The 18526-nt window shown below is 45.8% G+C and overlaps 1 protein-coding gene and 1 long non-coding RNA gene across 2 annotated transcripts in view; one reads left to right on the plus strand and one right to left on the minus strand.

The window, feature by feature from the left end:
• The window catches only part of LOC128350960 (WD repeat- and FYVE domain-containing protein 4-like), a 286030-nt gene that overhangs the window by 59602 nt on the left and 207902 nt on the right, over window positions 1–18526 (plus strand). The window contains exons 12-14 of the mRNA XM_053309906.1: window positions 3106–3296; window positions 12007–12159; window positions 15918–15991. Coding sequence (XP_053165881.1) covers window positions 3106–3296; window positions 12007–12159; window positions 15918–15991 — 418 coding nt within the window. The remainder of the gene's footprint in view (window positions 1–3105; window positions 3297–12006; window positions 12160–15917; window positions 15992–18526) is intronic.
• Window positions 4307–8407, minus strand: LOC128350963 (uncharacterized). The gene is made up of 3 exons (XR_008319531.1): window positions 8317–8407; window positions 6998–7096; window positions 4307–4856 (listed from the first exon to the last, which is right to left on the minus strand). It is a non-coding gene; the product is annotated as an uncharacterized LOC128350963 (long non-coding RNA).

Raw genomic sequence — 18526 nt, forward strand, 5'->3', positions numbered from 1 at the left:
GGAGTCTCCATCTAGATCGGCCCGAATCTGAGAGATTTTATCTGCGAAAAACTCTTTAAACACGTCACAGCGGGTAACTGATGACTCCAAATTCTGGTTCAAGGGAGGGGGAGCGGATACTAGTCCCCTCACAACCCTGAACAACTCCGCTGGGCATGAACTCGTAGAGGCAATATGGGCAGAAAAGAAACACTTCTTTGCAGTATGTATTGCCTGAGCATGGATCTTTAAATGTGCTCTATGTCATAGTCTGTCGGATTTGAGTCGAGTCTTTCTCCACTTGTGCTCCAGTCACCTACCTTGCTGCTTCAGCCCCCGTAGATCTTCCGTATACCAAGGGACCAATTTTGAAGCAGGTCGGAGAGAATGCATGGGGACAATCGTGTCTACTGCCCTGGTGAGCAAGTTGTTCCAATTCTCAACCAGGGCATCAACAGGATCACCAGCAAAGCCAATATTGAATCCCTTCAAGGCTTCTTGGAATCTTACTGGATCCAATAACCTCTTCGGGCGGACCATTCTAATAGGTCCCTCACCACTGCGGAGGTGGGAAGTGGTTGTAAGTCCAACCTTAACCAGATGGTGGTCTGTCCATGACAATGGGGAAATCACATGAGTCCCCATGCACAGAACACCACCCTGATCAGAGTAGAAGACCAAATCAAGTGTGTGACCTGCAATATGCATTGGTCCAGAGACTGCTTGGGATAGGCCCATAGTTGTCATGGCCACTATGAACTCCTGAGCTGCTCCAGACAAATTGGTCCTGAAATGAACATGGAAGTCCCCCAGCACCAAAAGTCTGGGAGACTCCAACACGAGTTCCACGACCAAGTTCGTGAGCTCAGTAAGGGATTCCGTTGGGCAGCGGGGCGATTGGTACACCAACAGAAGTCTAAATCTATCCCTGGTCCCCAGTACACACATTCAATATGGTATGATACCCTAACAGGAACTCTGGTGAGGGAGATGTTATCCTTATAGACCACAGCCACTCCACATCCCTGCCCACATCCCCTCACCCACTCCTCTACAGAAGGAGAGAAGCTGTGACCAGACTGGACCACTAGCCTCCCACAACCAAGTCTCGGTAATAAATACCAAGTTGGCCCCTTCATCCATAATCAACTCATGGATGAGTTCAGGCTTATTTTGGACTAACCTGGCATTGCAGAGGAGCAAGGTAAGGCTGTGTGGGTTGTTGGCAGTGCTCCCCGAGGTCAAAGAGCTGGCAGGACAGCCGGAAGGGGAGACAGCTATTAAATTTCTGACTACCCTTCCCCTGGAATGGCCTGCTGACCTGCCAATGTTTCTTCTTCTGTTTCCCACCACCATGGGAATAGCTGCTCCACAGTAAATGAAGGCACCCCCTGTTTCCCCATCTCCAGATGAACCCAAACACATTGCAGCAACTTCAACCCAATTTCCAAACAGCTAAAAAAAAAATTAAACAGGAGCCCTTTAGTCCTCGTTCTCCCCCAAAGGGGCGACCCCCTTTGCGGTGGTGGGCCCGCCACCGCAAGCAGCCTCCCACCTGGTCTCTCACCCCAGGCAGTATTGGGTTGGAAGCAGATGGACTGGACTGGACTGGACCGGACCGGACTGAACCTGACCTCTCCTCTGCTGGGCTTCTAACACCCTGAAGCCACAAGCAGCCTCCTGTAAAGCCCATAACTGAGCAGTTGACCCGAGGAACAGCTGAGTCATTCAGGGGCTGGTCCCAGTCCTGCACTCACTCCCCACACACTCCCCACAGATGTTACCTACAGGCGTCAGCCCCACAGGGGAAGCAGGAGTAGGCAGGCAAGAGCAGAAGGAGCCCCCAAGACCCACCTGGTCTCTCAACCCAGGCAGTATTGGGTGGGAAGCGGATGGACTTCTCCTTCTCCTCCGCTGGGCTTCTTGCATGTCAATGAATGAAGCTTGAGTCCATATTCATGAATAGGCACCTTCCTCTGTGCTAAGCAATTAGAACAGCATTTGGCCTTTAAGCTCCTCCCTTCCTTCTCCACTCATATACCTTCCTGTTTCATATTGGCTAACCCAGAAGAGCCTCTCCTGGCTTTGCCTGCCTTCACACTGTAACCCTCTGCACCCCTTTTAGAGTTACCTCTAGAGCCCACATCAGCCACTACCAGCTCTAATCACAGTTCCACAGGAGCTCTATATTGCTCCAACAAAAGCCTGAGTCTGACTGAAGGCTTTATCCATAGCTCTTGGTCTAGACAGAGGTAACTCCTCTCCCAGGAACAGGACTGGTAAGACTTAAAGAGATCTCAGTTGGATCTGATCCTGCCATAGTCTTCAGTGTCTCTGGCAGATTCTATAGAATCAGATGGCAGCACAGTGTCCTCAGGCCTTGGCACAGAGGACTGGGGTTCAGGTTCCTGTGCACCATCTTCCTCCTGTTCTGAGGAATCCTCTATGGAAGGTTCCCAGCTGTGAGTTTGGGGTTCCTACACCCTGCAGTGGCTTCTCCAAGGTTTTAGGCAAGAATTTCTCTCAGCCCTATCTTGGAGAAGCCAGGGAGGGAACTAAAAACCTTCTGCTCTTCCCAGAGCAGCTCCATTCCCTGAGGGGAATATCTTACAGCGTTCACGTGGTCTTCCATTCAGATGCAACCAGGGTGCACCCTGCTTAGCTAAGGGGACAAGTCATGCTTACTACCACAAGACCATCTCTCCAGACCACCTGTGTTTGGTCCCACATGTTGTAACAGTGGGCTGGAAAAGTATAATCCGAACATGCCTAGTATATGAACCTATCCTTGGAAGCCCAAAGAATGCTGCTATATAAGTACGGTATAAATAGTTCTAATGTAAACTGTTTCCCCTACAGTCACTCTTTCTTATGGTTAAATATCTACCTTTGACTTGTATACTATCTTTTCTGTAACCCTATTGCTGAATAGTTGCCTATGGTACCATGTTGCAGGGTTTTCTATCTTGTTGTTGTTGTTCTATCTAGCTTGTACCATCTTCTGTGTTTTTGTTTTGAGTGTGGCTAAGGAGAGTGCTTACTTTACTCTGATAAATCAACAGTGATAACAATGGAATCTCCTTTGATGCCATCAATGAAGTTAGGATTTTCTTGCCTCCTTTATAGGAATCCGAGTATTCCAGTGCTGTCCAGCGGCCATCTGTCTGAACTACATTGGAGGCCCTGCTATTCTGCTGGGTCTCCTTGCCATGGCCCATGATGACCATGCAATGTATGCTGCTGTCAAAGCTCTGCACTCCGTTCTTAACAGTAGTGCAATGAGTGAAAATCTGATGAGGAGGTTTGGTGGGTACCAGGTGAGATGATGAACCCTTTTGAAAAGAAGGGTGGCTTGCCTCATCTTTCACATCTTTTCATATCTTTCTTAAACCCTTTAAAAGACTTGCTTTAATTGATTTTGCCAGGATGCATATTTTCAAGATGAAAATGGGTCGATTTTCATTTTAGAAATGTAAAATTTGATTCAATCATCATTTAAACACTTTAAAAAATAAAATAAAATGCTGGGGCCCAAATTTTGCTATTGAAATTTGATAATTATATCATTTCCCCCCACAAAGTGAAAGTTCATCCAAAATAGGAAATTTCATATTTTCACATTCTAATTCAGCATTCATTAGTTAGTTTGAACTTTCAAAATCATTTCACTGCTCGACCAATGGAAAAGGGAACCACTTGCTCCAAGGCTGAGCCATGTAAATTAGTAGTGTCTTCTGATGTGAGGAGGTTTTTCCTCCTCCACAGTGACAAAGCTTTCAATGAGCACTTTTTCCTTTAGCTTTTGTGAACTGCAGTGCTCAGACACTTTCTCCTTGTTCTTTTCATGCTTTTGTGAGTCTGGACTAGAACTGATCCAAACTAACCCTCACACCTATTCCAGGGGGCAAAAAGGGTAGGGGAGTTCAGTAACATAATGAGGAGCCCCACAAAACTTGTCGAAGGTTTAGAGGTAGAAGAGCAGTATGCTGCTTTTGGTGGCAGCAGTATGTGACCTCTTTTAAACAAACAAAACACAAAACATTGCAACTCTGTGGATGGTAGTGGCAATAACAAGAGTAGTGCTTCTACTCTTCTTGGCAGCTGATCATAGCTTTTTCAAAACTTCAAATGATGTACCATCATCCCCCTGTGTGCTTTGGGAGAAAAATGGCAGTCCACAGGAGGCCACTATTTTTTAAAAAAACTTGGAATTTATTGATGATGAAGCATTATTTTCTGATGCATTCAGTGTAAAGAATGTGGGCCTGGAGGAGCCCGCTGCTGGAAAAGCTGGCTGCCACTGCCCACACAAGGATGGCGTTGTGTGTGTGTGTGTGTGTGTGTTGGGGGAGGCACATGCCACTGCTGCCCAAAATGGAAAGCTGCCCCTCCACCCAACCCCAGAAATTACTCTGATTCATCTCTACCTTCCCAGCAGTCTCCAAAATCATCAAAGTTGCTACACATCCATGTGGCTTTTTGGCCATTTGCAGCTCAGTTCTCCATTTTGGTTTTTCCTTAGGATTGCTGTTTCATGCAAATACACACATATTCAAAAATTAAAATTGTTTTGAGCTGGGAGATAGAATACAGTAGAGTTTGTGCCCCCATCAATTTCTGGGTAGGCAGCAAGGAGGAGAGTAATGTAATCTGGATCAAGATCTGTCAAGATCCATAAGAACGGGTAATGTGCCTGAGCAGTAGTTCCTCAGTAACATTCTGCAGCTCGTTGAGGCAACCAAGCCCTGCCTACATACCGTCCACATGCTATTTAAAGGTGGGCTGAGCACCATATTCTTCAGTTCTTTTCCAATTGCCGTTGCATGCAGTCCTTGGGCTCTTGCTCCTCATTGGACTAGTTCTTCTTGAGAATTTATCTGAGAAAGAAAAAATCAGACTGATTATTGGCTTTGCATAGGAACGGTGTTTTTCGACTACTCTGGTGTCATCTGTTTATTGGAACGGCTTCCGGAATTTGCTGGTATTAATTGGATTGTTTGGAATGGACTTTGCTGATGAATTGGATCATACTAAGATGGCTGAGGAGAAACAGACCTTCAAGAAATGCACTGGCTGTAACGCCAAGCTCCCTTTGAAGGATCTCCACGACTTGTGTTTAATCTGCTTAGGAGAAAGCACCAATGTCTCTTCCTGCAAGGTCTGCCTGTCCTTCTAAAAAAAAAACTAGAAAAAACAAGGCTTTGTGGCTTCATGCCGCCATTTACAACGAGGTGCTAAGTCCCTCGATGTCAGGAGAACACCGCCCTTCAGCCTCCACATCAGCTGCAAAGGTGTTGACATCAACCTAGAAGCATCTTCTTATGAGGCAAAAATCAACTTCAAGCTCATTGGCCTCGTACCAAATTCCAAAATTTTCATTGACATCTACACATTCCACATCAAAAAGTTAGAAATCTAAGAGAAAGCATTTGGACTTGGAAGATCCACACTCTTCCCGTATATCGAATAAATCTAAGACAGTAGACCTCATGAAGGAGAGAATACTGTCTCTGTCAGATCTGCAATGCCTACCTTTGACACTAGATAGCAACAAATATCCTTCAACATCGAAGGCTTTGACCTCAAAGGAACCAGATCCTAAAGTTATAGAACCCACCAGTGTCGAGCATGCATCAATGTCCAGATCATCGGCATCGAGAACCCAATCTCTATCGCCAGTATCACCACCGATACATTAATCACTGGCATTGATGCCTGCAGGTTGACATTAAGAGATACCAACGATATTGACACGAGCTCCTGAAACATCTATCACTCAACCTCCCGTTTCAACCGTAAATACTCTTATCTTGTCGGCATCGAGACTAGTGACTCCTTGATGTCAGGCTGATATACCATCCTTCGACATTGGAGGATAAGGAAGTGCCTTTGGATACTACAACGGCACATACTTTACTGTCTATCCTGGATTCTAGTTCAAGCACTCCCTCGGCGTCGATGTTCAAGGGTTTCTCACAAACATCAGAGACAGGAACTCCAAGAGAATCAATTGGAAAACCATCAGGCACACATACAGCTGCTCATCTAGTGTCTTCACCATGGCATACCTGTGGTTTTGCGCACTCAGCAGCAGGGGACATGCTTGCATCAGCATTGATGGGAACTAGGTCCCCTGGCTTCCCCTATAACTTCCAGGAAGATCAGCCTTGGAAACAGTCACAACCTCCTATTTGGACAGTGCCTTCGAAGCCAACACCCATAACTACTTCGACAGCTACACAAACAATATCTGATATAGTCTTCAAAGACTCAACCACACAAACCATATGTGAGAATACACAGATTGGGACTCAAACGTTAGACCTTCCAAATCCACAGCCAACAGCCACCATTAAAACACAAACGTTCACATCTCCTCCTCCATCCTGACATCTGATCTGACATCAGACCACCATGGTTCTTCAGACTTTGAATCAGACCCTGATGATCCTAATGCCAGGGTTGACCCTTCTGTTGGTGTGGCCCCATCCACACACGTATCACCTAACAAGGAGATCAAGGCATAGCATCGACATATAAGGGAAATGGCAAAAGCTCTGGGTTTTGACCTAAAATCGGAAATATCTACCGTCAATGAGCCAGTATTTAATTTTATAGTCAGGTCAGAAGCTATTCGACCTGTAGTCCTTCTTGTGCTCCAAGTCATTGAGTGCATCATATCAACTCCCACATCTAAATGGTAGAAAGCCTGTAGCGAGTGCAGATGAAGGATGAGTATCTCTTAAAACATCCAGCACCAAACTCATTAGTCATTGACTGTGCCATTTCGGCATCCTCAAAACCTGGCCACAGATACACAACTCAGCAGATAAAGAGGGGAGAAAATTAGACTTTCTGGGAAGAAAGAAAAAAGTAACCACCTCCTGTCTATCAGTAAAAATTTCAAACTCTTCCACCTATACAGCAAAGTATACACAGGAAGACTTACAAAATTATATGGAGGTCCTCTACCCTGAAGAATTTAAAAGAACGTTTCAGGAAACCCTGGATCACTGACCTGACAACAGAAGTATGGCCAGATACTTGGCTGAGTCAGTCTCGTTTGTTGGAAGCAGCAATCTCACTATGCAGACACGTGTAGCTTCGGTCCACAAATCTGCATGGGGATATGAAAGCGAAGATCAAAGAATTACCTTTTGACGGAAGAGGCTTATTCAGTGAGAATACAGACTCCACTATGGAGCAGATGAAAAAGTCAAAGTTCACTGCTAAGACTTTTACCACCACACCTACTTCCTCCTATGACTCTAAGTACCACCAATATTTAAAACAAAAATCCATGTACAAACATCAAGATTGATGAGATTTTAAGAGACAATATCAGCCCTACAAGCGTCCCTTTCAAGGCAGGGGAAAACAAATTCAATCTCAGCACGCTAAGCAACCTGAACCTCAGAAGCACCTTTAAGGGTCAGGGCTGCCCATTGTTCCAACTGGAACCTCCTCTTCTTCTGCCATCAGGGGCCTTAACACCTTGGCAAGTGAGAAGCAACATCCCTCTCACAGGTTCTGTTCTCCTGCCAGGAACCAACATCAGGCTGGCACACCATGCCCCTGCATGGCACTACATAGTATCAGACCGCTGGGTCCTGAAAATCACAACCTCAGACTATGCAATAGAGTTCAGAACGACCCCGAATTTTACAGGAATGAGGTTTACATAAACCTCCCAGGTGTTATTGGGAGAAGTGAAGAAGCTGCTAGACAAAGGGGCTATTACTCTGGTGCAATGAGCGTATAGATGGGAGGGATTCTACTCTTGGTATTTCTTGATCCCGAAAAGGGATGGCCTCATATGGCCTATTATGGATCTGCGCCTCCTGAACAAATTCGTCCATGTGAGGAAATTCCACATGATAGCGTTACAAGAAATCCCACCTCTTCTATATAGAGAACTGGATCTCAAGGATGCATATTTCCATATTGGCATCAGAGAACATCACAGAAAGTATCTCAGGTTTGCAGTAGGAAGTCAAGTGTACAACTACACAGTCTTACCCTTTGGACTTGCCACTGCCCCCAGTGTATTTATGAAATGTATGACTACATACCTTCGAACTTCGACTGCATACCTTCGAAGCTTACCTTCGAACACAAGACAAATCAGTCTATCCCTACCTGGATGATTGGCTTCTAACTTCAAAAGACAAAGAGGAGTTACATTTGCAAACAAAATACATACTATCTCTTCTCCAAAACTTAGGGATCCAAAATCCAAACTGGAACCGGTCTCTGCAATCAATTACATTGGAGCAGTACTGGATACGAGAGTCAGGAGGGCATACTTACCTCTAAAGCGTAAGAGGTCATACTTACTTCCAGTGCATCAGGGACTTAGTGCTCCAGGTCCAACAACACCCATCTCAACCTGCTCGACTCATTCAAAGACTTTTAGGTCTGATGGCATCCTGCAACACAGTGGTGAGATATGCTCGATTAAAAATGTGCAAACTGCAGCTATAGTTTCTGTCCATCTTCCGCCTGAACGTAGACCCACAGACCCTACATCTAGTGATCCCAGATCAGATTCTGCACTCACTTACCAGGTGGTCACTGATCAGGAATTTACGGGAAGGGGTTCCTTTTCTAAATGATGACTCCCTCCATTTGGCTCACAATGGATGCTTCACTCCTGGGCTGGGAGACCCACTGTGGGACCCATCAAATACAGAGCAAGTGGACCTTGCAACAAAAATAGTTACACATCAATTTTCTTGAGCTCCTAGTAGTCTTCAAGGCAATGAAAGCCTTCCTTCCTCTTCTACAGAGGAAAGTTGTGCAGGTGCAATTGGAGCCCTGGCCTACAGCCCTGGCCTACATCAACCGCCAGGGAGGGGCTGTCACTCGAAGTCTCTTTGCACTCAGTCTACAACCTCGGTGCATCTGACATAAAGTATATCCGTTATAGTTTATGTATAAAGAGCCTGGACAACATTTTGGTGGATGATTTGAGTTGGATTTTCCCCTCAATAACAATAGCACGAATGGGAAATCAAGACGGAGTGCATCACACCTCTCTTTTCAAGTTGGATGCAACCAACCATAGATCTGTTTGCCACTTCAGAGAACAAAAAGTGCACTCGCTTCTGCGCCAGGGCAGGGCACAATCCACAATCTCTGGGGGATGCCTTCCAGCTGGACTGGCAACGGGAGATCCCTTATATGTTTCCACCATGACTACTGATCAGCTGAGTCATTTCTCACCTTCTGATTACCCCTACATCTGGTATCCTGGTGACTGCATGGTGGCCAAGGCAACCATTGTTTCCACTGGTACTCAAACTATCAGGGAACCACTACCAAAGGCTTCCACAAATAGTAGATCTCTTAACTCTGAACAAATGCAATCTACTGCATCCAGATGTTCTGACACTCCTCCTAACAGCATGGCGAATCGACTCCTGAACAAGATCCTTCATAACCAAAGGAAGTCTTCTACCAGACACAGTTACAAGGGAAATGACTCTTTAAAAATTTATGCAAGGAAACAGGGTCTTCAGCTTGATCACACCACAATTAGAGATTTGCTTCTCTGCCTTACAGATCTGAAATCTCAAGGTTTAGCCAATGTATCTCTCAAAGTGCATCTAGTTGCATTATTCTGTAGGCATCCAGACTATGAGGGGGAAACTCTCTTTTCACACCCAGAGAGTAAGGCTTTCCTAAAGGGCCTTTTAAACCTGTATCCACCTGTTCACAAACCCAGAGAGCCCTGGAGTACATCTCTAGTCCTTTCATCATTGACAGAGGCCCCCTTTGAACCAATGAGTTCTGCCTCCATCAAACTAGTGACCCTGAAAACCGTTTTCCTACTGGCCATAACCATGGCCAAATGAGTAAGTCAATTGACTGCATTAAGGATAGATTTACCATACACTAGGAGCATATTGTGTGTATTGAGTGTGCAAGCTATTCTCCTTTGATGATAAACTCACCTGATTCCCGATGATCATCCTCCACAGCGGTCATCCAAGAACTGAAGAACATGGGGCCCAGCCCGCCTTTAAATAGCACACTGAAGGTATGTAGGCAGGGCTTGGTCGCCTCAACGAGCAGCGGCATGTTACCGAGTGGGTCCTGTGCAGGTGCATTACCCATTCTTATGATATTGATGGATCTCACCTGTAACTAATCAATAGTTACAGGTGAGCAACCTGTTTTTCATGGTGAAACCAGAGGGAAGGGATAATTCTATAAAACAGCTAAAGCCTGATTAGTATGGGGTATGAACAATATGCTGTTGTTCCCCATTCCATGAGCTAATGGGCATTTTCTGGATTACATGCTGCCACAGATTCACAATGTGTCCCATAAGTGCCCCTCTGTATTGCCAGTTTTTTGACATCACACTCGCTGCGCTGTTTGCATGGTGTCGTTCATATTTCCCATGCCCTGTTTCAGATTTTATTGCTGCGTTGCAACCCCACAATACTATAAATGTGTTCCAGGAAAGTAGCTGTATTTTTCCATTTTTAGGAGGCTTGCCCCATTTTTTGCACATTGCAGTGCTTTGTGGTGTGGATAGTTCAAATAACAGTGCAATGATTTTTACAGTCCCATTCCGCCCATTGCTGCTCATGTAAAATGATTTTTTAAAATTTCTCTTGCTTCTTGCACTTGGGGCAGGCAGAGACTGAAAGAGCTAGTGGCATGCTGGGCTGGGCTAGGCAGGATGGCAGATTCCCCCCCCCCCCCTTAGCAGACCTTAAGTGAGGTCGTGGCAGAGCAAGCGCTGCATTCCCAGATGGGGATCAGGGCATTCAGAGTGGCAGGAAGCTCCTTCCCAGCCGGTTTGCTGATCCAGCCCGGGCATCCACCCGGCAGCAAGCTGATCGCACCCTCCGTCCCTCCCACTCCCAATCACTTGCTGCTCTGCCGCCGCTGCCAGACAGAGATGGAGCGCCACCCAGCCCAGTCAGCGGTAGTAAGATGGGACAGCCAGAGCCAGGAAGGCAGGTGAGGGGAGCCGAGCCCAGCCACCTCTCCCCTGTGTGCCTGGAAGGCTGGCTGCAGTCCCCACCGGCAGCTTTGAGGTTACTAGGCTTGGTTCTCAGATTCAGCTAGGCTGAAATTCGAAAGCACTGCCCCTTCCCCCCGTCTGCATCTTCAGATTGCTTGCCCTCACTGGTCGTCTCCCCTCTGCCTCCCTCTCCTATTATTATGGCCTTTGCCAATGATTTTTTTTTAATTGACAGAATTGCTTGTGCAAGGCTGCGATGATGAAATACATTGTTTTGGAATGGCGCTTCACCTTGCCGGCAGATTAGCACAAGGCAGCTGAGCACACACACCCCGTGACTTCATTGGCCCAAATACAGCAAGAGGAGGGGCAGATAAATGCATTTCAATGAGAATATGGACACTCCTGCCATGAAAACATGTTGCAATGGATGGAAAATATGAATGGCCACCAGCCTACAATGAAGCATTAAACAACAGTTTTAAACCGTTGCACTATTCCATCACACTTTGCAACGCTTTAACTGTTGCAAATCTCATAGTCCAGAAAACACCCTGGAGAGAGACTCACCATCAGTCTTTCCCACTTAGTTTTTCAAATTGAATTATTTTCTTGCCATGAACTGTAAGTCTTCAGAGATCATTAGTGCAATTGTGCAGGTGGCCAATGAAAGCTTAGCAGAAGGACATTCCTGGCCTGGAACAGCCAATCAGGGGGTTGAACTTTCGTGTGTGTGTGTTTGTGTGTGACCTAGGCTACCTTAAGCAATCTAAAGATCACTGACCAGCAGGCTTAATTTATAATTAAAATGATGAGAAGCCGGACATTGCTAGGACAGGGATTCCCCTAGCACAAGACACAGAAAATCAGGGCTGCCCTGGCTAAAGAGAGACATTTGGAGCATATGAGAATGTGTATGTAAAAAATCAGATGTTGATGGTTAATTTAGTAATGGGGAAAAATAGGCTTCAAGGTTTGGCAGTGGGGAGCGGACTGTGTCCTACACAGTCCTCTGAGAGCTCCTAAATGAATAACATCCTATGCAGATCCTGGCATACCTGCTGAAAAAAAAGAGCCACTTGCTAAATGGTAGAATTCTGCAACTCGTCTTTTCTATTGGCGGCATTGTTGAGACCAGCTTGGATTCCTTCACTGTCAAGAATTTGGAGGCCTTCCAACATATTGTCTGCAACTTTGAGGTAAAAATGACAAATGCACTTATTATTTATGAGCTTTTCCCTCTGTATATAGAGAAATTATATATATGTGGGGTTCCTATATAGCTAAAGGTGGGGTGAGGGGACAATCATTCTTTATACAGTAATTATAATTATTATTATTTACATTTCTATCCTGCTCTTCCTCCAAGGAGCCCAGAGTGTACTACATACTTGAGTTTATCTTTCACAACAACCCTGTGAAGTAGGTTAGGCTGAGAGAGATGTGACTGGCCCAGAGTCACCCAGCTACTGTAGTTTCATTTTTCTTCCATTGTAACAGTTGGATATTCTGAATCATTATAAAATCTGTTTGATTTGTTCATACTCTCTGAAAATTGGCATGGACTATCTACATCTTGAGGTCCATTCTGTCAGCAGCTCATGTTCCTGCAATAAATTAAAGCAGCTGCTAGAATGCAGAGGAGTGAAGCCATTGTTTAGCAGCAGCCAAAATGCAGTAAGTACGTGGGGGATGGAAACAAGGGAAATTAGATACCCTAGAATCGTAAGATTCTACCTAGAATCGACCTAGAATTCTACCTAGATTTCACCTAGAATCGCCCTTTATCATGGGCAGACCACCATCTGGTTATGGTTGGACTCACGACTACGTCCCACTTCTGCAGGGGCCGGGGAGCCCATTAGGATGGTCCACTCGAGAAGCTTACTGGATCAAATAGTTTTCAAAGAAGCTTTGGAGGGATTTAGTGTTGGCTCTGCTAGTGACTCTATCAACACTCTGGTGGAGAATTGGAATAATCAGCTCACCAGGGCAGTGTACATGATTGCTCCTAAGCGTCCTCTCCCACCCACTTTGAAACTGGCCCCTTGGTATATGGAAGAACTATGGGGGCTGAAGCGGTGAGATAGATGACTAGAGCGCAAGTGGAGGAAGAGTCAACACGAATCCAACAGATTATTACATAGAGAGCATTTGAAGATCTATGCTCAGGCAACACGTGCAGCAAAGAAGCAATTCTTTTCTTCCCATATAACGTCTGCAAGTTCACATCTGGTGGAGTTGTTCAGGGTCATGAAGGGGCTAATGTGCGCCCCCTTCCCCTTGAATCAGTACTTAGAACCAACCATTACTCGGGGTGATGTTTTTAATGAGTCCTTTGTGGATAAAATATCTCATGTTTGGGCTGACTTGGATTCAAACTCTACAATTGTTACAGAATCTGATGCTGAGGTGTCCAGCAGCTCCTCTTATGTGATGGCCCTGGATCAGTTTCAGTTCGTAACTCCTGAGGATATGGACAAATTGCTTGGAATGGTGCGGCCTACCACCTGTCCTCTTGATCCTTTCCCGTCATGGCTTATACTATCTGGGCAGGATGCCTCCTTGTCTTAAGGAGGCAATCATTAGACTGCTTCTGAAGAAGCCTGCCTTGGGTCCCTCAGAGTTAAACAATTACAGCCGTGTCTCCAGCCTTCCAGGATTGGGCAAGGTGATTGAGAAGGTGGTGGCCTCCCAGCTCCAGGCAGTCTTGGAGGAAACGGATTATCTAGACCCATTTCAATCTGGCTTTTGGGCAGGCTATGGGGTGGAGACTGCCTTGGTCGGCCTGATGGATGATCTCCGATTGGGAATTGACAGAGAAAGTGTGACTCTGTTGGTCCTTTTGGATCTCTCAGTGGCTTTTGATAATATTGTCCAAAGTATACTTCTAGAACATCTGAGGGGATTGGGGGTGGAAGGCACTGCTTTGCAGTGGTTCCGCTGATACCTCACGGCAGATTCCAGATGGTGTCTCTTGGAGACTGTTGTTCTTCAAAATCTGAACTTTCATATGGTGTTCCTCAAGGCTCCGTATTGTCTCTGTTGTTTAACATCTACATGAAACCACTGGGAGAAATCATCAGGGGATTTGGTGCAGGGTGTTATCAATATGCTGATGACACCCAAATCTATTTCTCCATGTCAACATCATCAAGAGAAGGCATAATCTTTCTAAATGCCTGTCGGGAGGCAGTAATGGGCTGGATGAGGGATAACACATTGAGGCTGAATACAGATAAGATGGAGGTACTTATTGTGTGGGGTCAGAACCCGGGAGACTATTTCGATTTGCCAGTTCTGGATGGGGTCATGCTCCCCCAGAAGGAACAGGTATGCAGTCTGGGGGTGCTTCTGGATCCGAATCTCTCCCTTGTGTCCCAGAGGTGCTTTTTATCAGCTCCGGCTGATACGCCACCTGCATCTGTTTCTTGAGATGAACAACCTCAAAACAGTGGTACATCTGCTGATAACCTCTAGTCTGGATTACGGCAATGCACTCTATGTTGGGCTGCCTTTGTACATAGTCCAGAAACTGCAGTTGGTTCAGAACATGGCAGCCAGGTTGGTCTCTGGGTCATCTAGGAAAGATCATATTACTCCTGTGTTGAAGGAATTGCACTGGCTGCTGATACATTTCCAGTCAAAATACAAGGTTCTGGTCATTATCTATAAAGACCTAAACAGCTTAGGCTCTGGGTATTTAAGATAACTTCTTTTTCCCCATTAGCCCCACCGCCTGCTAAGATCATCTGGAGAGGTTCACCTACAGCTGCCGCCAACTTGTCTGGCGGCTACTCGGGAACAGGCCTTCTCCGTTGCTGCCCCTGGACTTTGGAATGCATTCCCTGTTGAAATAAGAGCCTCCCCATCTCTGGCAGCTTTTTAAAAGGCACTGAAGACACATTTATTCACCCAGGCTTTTAATTAGATTTAATAATAATAATAATTTTAATACTAGGTTTTAAATCTTTTTAAACTTTTAAATGAATTTAATTAATTGATTTAACATTTTAAATGATTTTAATTGTAAACCACCCAGAGACACAAGTTTTGGGTGGTGTAGAAATATTTTAAATAAACAAACAAACAAATAATGAAATAAATCACTTAACTATGTTTACATAGCAAATGGACATGTGGACAATGGAGCAAGGGGGGTGAGTATCCCTGGACTGCCGTGGTTTGGGGGGCCATCAAGGCACACACACAGAGCCTTTGCCCCATCCCACACCCAGCCAGCAAATGAAGCATTTGCCAGCTGGGAGCACAAGGTACACCACTTTCCTGCCCAGCCAATGCTTTGTTGCAGTGCTGGCTGGCTGACTGGGGACTTCTTTCTCTGCCTCACTCCCAGTCAGAGCTGGAACAAAGCGCTGACTGGGGAGGATTGGAGAAGATCTGAACAGATCCTCTTCCAAGTAATGGCCATGCCTCCTGCATCAACATCAGGTATGGGGGGGTGGGGACAAGGTGCTCCGCCTCCTGCCAGCAGTTTTGAAAAGAGCTCCCAGCCAGGCTGGAAGGCAGTGCTGCCTGGAGAGAAATGGGGTTGAGTGCCCTGTTGCCAATACTGGCCAGGCCCATGCATCTGACATTGATGTGCATGCCCCAATTTGCAAGTGGGTAGGGGCTGCTGGCCGGAGATTGTCCCTGGTTTGTCCCCAGATAGGAAAAAATGTTTACTTTCTATAATCCAACTTATTTGTAAAACTCCAGATGAAAAGGAAGACAGCCCCAATTCTGGGAAGCTCTTTTTAACAATAAAAGGCAAATACCATGGGAATTATCATCTACATATGCTTTGGAAGCTTTGTACACAAGGGTTCTGCCACAGAAGTTTAAGCTTAATTTATGTTTCTTTCCCCACAGAGGTGGTTAACGTGTGTGCTTTAAACTATGCACCTAAATATACCACGAAAGATTTCTGATTACTTTGTTTCCCTTATACTTTCAGCTTTGGTGTCACACACCTGAAAATCTGGACTTTCCTCTCTTTGCACACCTTACAGAAATCCTGCAGTCCTCAAGGTACAGACATGTAGTGGGATCAATGATGCAGTCGCAACATTTTGTTTGAATTCATTATAAATAGAGTAAAAGGGGAGGCCAATTCTATTCATGTTTCAATTTTCAATATAGCAATAGGTTGAAAGCAGACCACAGTCCTCAAAAGGAACAACTGTCGAGTTTCCAATGAATTGCCTAGTGGTTGCTGGTCACTACAATTCATGGAAAGAATGCTGGACTAGATGGACGGTTACTATTTTTCATGCTGGGGCCACTTTGGTAAAAGAGAAAAGAAAAAGAAAAACCTTCAGTGTAAGATCCATTTCTCATTGTTCTCCATGCAATGCCGTACTTTGCCCAGCACTTGGGGCAGGGGCTTTAAGAAAAACAAGGGCCCTCATGAGTCCCAGTGTCATCTTGTAACACAAAGACTGCTAGGAAATGTAGTCCTTCCCAGCGCTTTATTCTAGAATGGGGTGTGCGCTTTGTTTTGGAGACAAAATGTTTTGTGCCCAAAACAGTAGCCAAAACAAAATACCCAATGCTCAAAACAGAAAATTTTGTAGCCAAAACAAAACGTCCCTGTTTCGGATACAAAACGTTTTGTTGTTTTGGCGGTTTTGGAACTCCATTTTGCAATCGTGAAAAGTCTTCCTCCTTCAGTCTCCATTTTGGGTTTTGACATCTGTTTGAATTTCTGGCCCTTCCAGCCTGCAGATTGGCCAGCGAAAGCATGGGCTGATCTGCTGGCAATAGCCTCTTATGGAAATATAAGGGTACAATTTACTCTCATTGGCCAGTGGGGCAGTGTGCACACTGCGTGGGGCAGTGTGCATTTCACTGTTGTTGTTTCACACTGTTGTGTGTAGATCAATTGCATTTCTGGGGGCGGGGGGATGTGGATGTGCATGACCTTTGGAAATCTGCCTGGTTCTTTACAAAACTCTGCTGTTGTTGATGATGTGTGATGTTGATGTTATTTAGGGTGGATTTAGGGCAGAAAAGGGGCTTTGGGGGCAGAAGAGTGCATCAGGTGGTAGTGCCCCAATGGGTGCCTGCTGCCAACCAGATTCCAAGGGAATTGGGAAAAAGGCTGATTTTTAAAGAATTTCTGAAGTTGACATGTCTTTGGGGCAGATTTGGGGCAGAAAGGGGGCCTGAGGGGCAAAACAGTGAGTTGGGTGGCAGTACCCCAAGGGGTGCCTGCCACAACCCAGATTCCAAAGGGATAGGGCAAAGGGATGGTTTCTTAGGAATTGTTGACGTTTACACATCTTTAAGGTTTCCCCCCCTAGGGAATAATGGAGGTATCAGCAGACCCATAACTCCACCTGGGGGGCACTGGGGTGGCCGGGAGTGAGTGGTGGTGTAGTGCACACAGGGTGCCAACCACCCCCATGGGTTGCTAACCCATGGGGTGCTGGGCTCTGTTGTTTCTGAGGTGTTCTGAGTGTAGATTCTCTGGTAGCATATGAGATTTTCAGTGACAAACCATGAACCCACTTGCATATGCTACCAGAGAATCTACACTCTAAACATCTCAGAAACAACAGAATCCAGTACCCCATGGGTTAGCAACCCATGTGGGTAAGTGGCACCCTATGTGCTCTACACCACCATTCTCTGTGGACCACCCCGGTGCCTCCCAAGTGCAGTTATGAGGCTGCTGAAACCTCCATAATTCCCTATGGGGAAGAACTTTAAAGCTGTGTAGACTCCATTAAACCTTTAAAAATCAGCCCTCTGCCCAATTCCTTTGAAATAATTCTGGCAGCTTCCTTGCCCCCACTGGGCACTACCACCCACCACCCTACTCTGCTCTGCTCTTTCCCCCTGATGTGAAGCTATATTTTTGCTGAAGCCTCCATTATTCCCTATGGGAAAAGTCTTAAACTTCAAAAATTCACCAAAAATCAGCCCTTTGCCCAATTCCTCTGAAATTTGGGTGGTAGCTTCCACCCACTGGGCACTATCACCCTCATCCACTAGTTTTGCCTTGGGGCCATTTTAAAAAATCCAAAACATTTTGTATTCAGATTTTGCCATTTCGAACAAAGAACAAAATTGGGGTGTTTCGGATTGGCTTATTTCAAACAAAGAACAAAATGGGGGTGTTTCAGATTTAGGCCAAAAACAAAATGGGGGGGGGGACGCACAACCCTAATTCTAGAGCTACATGGAGAAAGTGCTGGAAAGGCCTACATCTTCCATTGCTCCATGTGATTCATGGACCCGAAAGTGTCGCTACACCCGTCGGGGTCAGACCTTGAGTGTTCTGAGGATGAAATGTAACTATGGACTCTAGGTCCCCAGGAAACAGCTGCACAACCCAGCCCTGAGGCCCTGTCCAGGAACCCAGTTTGTATCACCAGCAGAGTCTGGACTGAGCAACAAGAGCTCTGGGGATGAAGAACCCAAAGAGACACCTGATCTAAAATAACCAGTGCCTGTACCTTGCCCAGAGGATCCTCCCCTGCCCACATGTCCTCTGACTTAGAGGATGCCCTGGACTCGCCTCCAGTGGTTGAAGATTCACCTCCTTGATGTCAGAGCCTG

This window comes from Hemicordylus capensis, chromosome 3 (assembly GCF_027244095.1).
Source record: "Hemicordylus capensis ecotype Gifberg chromosome 3, rHemCap1.1.pri, whole genome shotgun sequence".
NCBI classification, from domain to species: domain Eukaryota; kingdom Metazoa; phylum Chordata; class Lepidosauria; order Squamata; family Cordylidae; genus Hemicordylus; species Hemicordylus capensis.